Source organism: Gekko japonicus, unplaced genomic scaffold (assembly GCF_001447785.1).
Source record: "Gekko japonicus isolate JY-2015 unplaced genomic scaffold, Gekko_japonicus_V1.1 scaffold5844, whole genome shotgun sequence".
Taxonomy (NCBI): Eukaryota; Metazoa; Chordata; class Lepidosauria; order Squamata; family Gekkonidae; genus Gekko; species Gekko japonicus.
Window position 1 is genome coordinate 1 of NW_015176610.1, and position 2,780 is coordinate 2,780.

The window sequence follows — 2,780 nt, forward strand, 5'->3', positions numbered from 1 at the left end:
TGCTGAATGCAAGGCTCTTAGCCCCAACCCTCCTGGTGCCCTAGGGGTGTGGGGAAGAGATGCAGCCACCCTCCACCTGTAGCATATAGTGACATTTGGCTGTAGTAGTCTATTTCAGGCTTACATAATCGATGTCTTGACAAAGCCTTAGATGCTTAACAACAACAAAAATACCCTGGGCTGATTGTACGACTGAGCCACATGATACTGTTCAGCCTGGAGAGAAAAACTATTGTCCAATGATCTGAGAACGGATAAAATAGCCAACCCTGGAGAACTGCAAACCCAGGTGGGGATTTGCTGGACTGGAGGCTGCTGTCCCCCTCTCCAAACTCCAGCCTCTGCCTTTTGTCTTTCTCCCCCCTGCCTCACCTGCACGTGCTTGAAGCCAGTTGAGCGCTTTCGCTTCCAGCAGCTCCCATTCATCCCTCTGCTCTGCGGCGTTGGAGTGGAGCCACAGGATGGCCAGCACAGTTGCCCACACATTGGGGGCCACCTAGTGAGGGGGGCAGAGAGAAGAGAGACACTGAGTCCTGCCTACACACAGGCCCTGTGCAGGCCTAACACTGAACCAGGTCAAGCAAAGAAACTGAAGCTGTGTTTTCAGCTGGGATGTGAAATCCTGTTTTGTATTAACGACATTTGAGCATTACCATCTTCACAGGTTAGACCACAGTGAAGTCAGTTTTCCTTCCTTTCTCCTTTTTTTCTGGAACTGAAATCCTGACTTCACCTTAGGTTCGGAATCAGAACGGAAGGCCATGAACTGGGTTCGGAATAAACGATGATTGTTCTTCACCCCAAAACCAGGCAAACGGATCCCAAAGAGGGCCCTTTCCCTGTCCAGGCACCCGTTCAAAAGCCAGGTTCTGTCCTTACCACAGAGCTTACCTGTTTAGGTGTTTTTCTCATGATCTTAGCCTCACTCAGGCCCAGCAGACTGGCTAGGTTGGAATCAGGGTCCCAGGAGCCATCCGCATTCTGCAGGGAGACCAGCCTCAAGAGAGGGGATTCCTCTTTCTTGGGGATGGGTTTTTTCTTCTTTGCAGGAGCTGAGAGGAGCAATCAGGAGAATTACTAAATAATATGTAGCCAGCAACATCTCCCTTGGCTGTATGGTTTTGCTCTTAGTACTTAACATGCCTTATTCCTTCCTTCCTTCCTTCCTTCCTTCCTTCCTTCCTTCCTTCCTTCCTTCCTTCCTTCCTTCCTTCCTTCCACCCAAGTCTCCTAAGGAGAGAAGTACTTTATACCTAAATTATAGGGTTCCAAGCTACAAAGCTCTGGATGCAACATCGTTGCAAGGTGCTGTGAAGGCCACTAGAAGAGTGGCCTTATCCAGCTATAGCTACAGTCTCAGTCAGCGAATGTTCTGTTCAGACATCACTGCTCTCCTTGTCTAGCAATCCTTATCTCCAACTAATACCAGTCAGTAACAACAGCAAAATGTGGGTGCATGGACTATCAGAGGCTTGTTCCCCTCAGAGTAACTAGGATTCTTAGGGCGATTCTGCATTGGCTTTCCCCTACGTTGTTTTACTAAACCTACGTTGGAACAGAAATTCCCCTCTGCATTGCATGCCGCGTTCACTTTCTTTGATCATCAGTTTTTTTGTTTTTGTTTTAAATAGCATTTTATTGAGTTTTATATATTTTTACATCATGTATTACTTGTTAGTTGTATACAGTATCTTTCAACAGCATCTAATAAACAAGAATAGAAGTGTTCTCCATACGTACAATACTTGTTAATAAAACACAAAGTCTCTATATTTCTGAGGTAGTGCATATAATCGGGGTTGACAAGCAGTAAGATATTCAAAAAACACAAACCATTTTTCCATAAAATTATTAACACCTTTCAGATTGTCAAAAGCTATTAATTGCATAGCGACTTTATCTGAAACAATCAAGTCCCACAGTTTAGATCTCCATTGTGATAGATTTGGTACCTTAAATAATTTCCAATTTAAGGCGATTAAATTTTTTGCAGCCATTAGCATAGTAGAAATTAACTCTTCGTTCGGTTTAGACAGTTTCAGACCTGGCCAAAAATGTAACAAAAGAGATGCATCAGGTTTTATGGTACCCTACACTACATGCCACTTTCACTTTCTTTGATCATCGGGTTTTATGGTACCTTCTGCATAGATTTATGGCTGTTCAAGGGTGACTTTGCAGTCAGTACGGCACTGGCCCAGGGTATTTGAATGTGGTTCTGAGTGCTTTGGTAAAGCAATGGAGGGAAAAGCCAATACTGGCAGAATTGCCAGTAGCAACATTTGAACTCTGGTTAGGAAAGCATGTTACTGAGCAAGATTCAAAGCCCATTTATTAGTCCGGGTCAGCTTTCAGCAGCTGCAACTTGCTTCAGTCACATGAGATGAGAAGGGGCGCACCAGAGCATGACTCTAAATCCGATTCTTATCAGTCATGTGTCAGTACCATCTGAATGCAGCCTAATAGGAACCTCTTCGTTCAGAAAGACTTCTGAAACGCTGGGGATCAGCAAGAATGTGCTTGCCTTCAGCCCCTGGTCTAATCTCCCATTCTCTTAAAAGTAGCCCTGGGTGGTCTACTGTATGTGTGTGTGTGGGGGAATCAGAATATCGAAGCAAATGGAACTTTGTTCTGATGCAGCAAGGCAATTCTTATCTTCCAAGGGCTTCATGAGACAATACCAATGAACTGGGTCTGGGAACTTCCAGAGAGCCAGTGCAACGGGTGTAGTGCACGTATTACAAGTTCTCCCTTTCCAGCTGCCATCAGGACTGGTGGGG

The 2,780-nt window shown here is 45.1% G+C and overlaps 1 protein-coding gene across 1 annotated transcript in view; it reads right to left on the bottom strand.

Annotated features, from left to right (window-relative positions):
• Positions 1–372: 372 nt before the first annotated feature.
• LOC107124137 (von Willebrand factor A domain-containing protein 5A-like) overlaps positions 373–2,780 on the bottom strand; it is a gene marked incomplete at its 3' end in the record, with an annotated part of 27,807 nt that continues 25,399 nt past the window's right edge. Inside the window, exons 20-21 of the mRNA XM_015427530.1 lie at positions 892–1,052; positions 373–496 (exon numbers count right to left, since the gene is read on the bottom strand). Coding sequence (XP_015283016.1) covers positions 373–496; positions 892–1,052 — 285 coding nt within the window. The remainder of the gene's footprint in view (positions 497–891; positions 1,053–2,780) is intronic.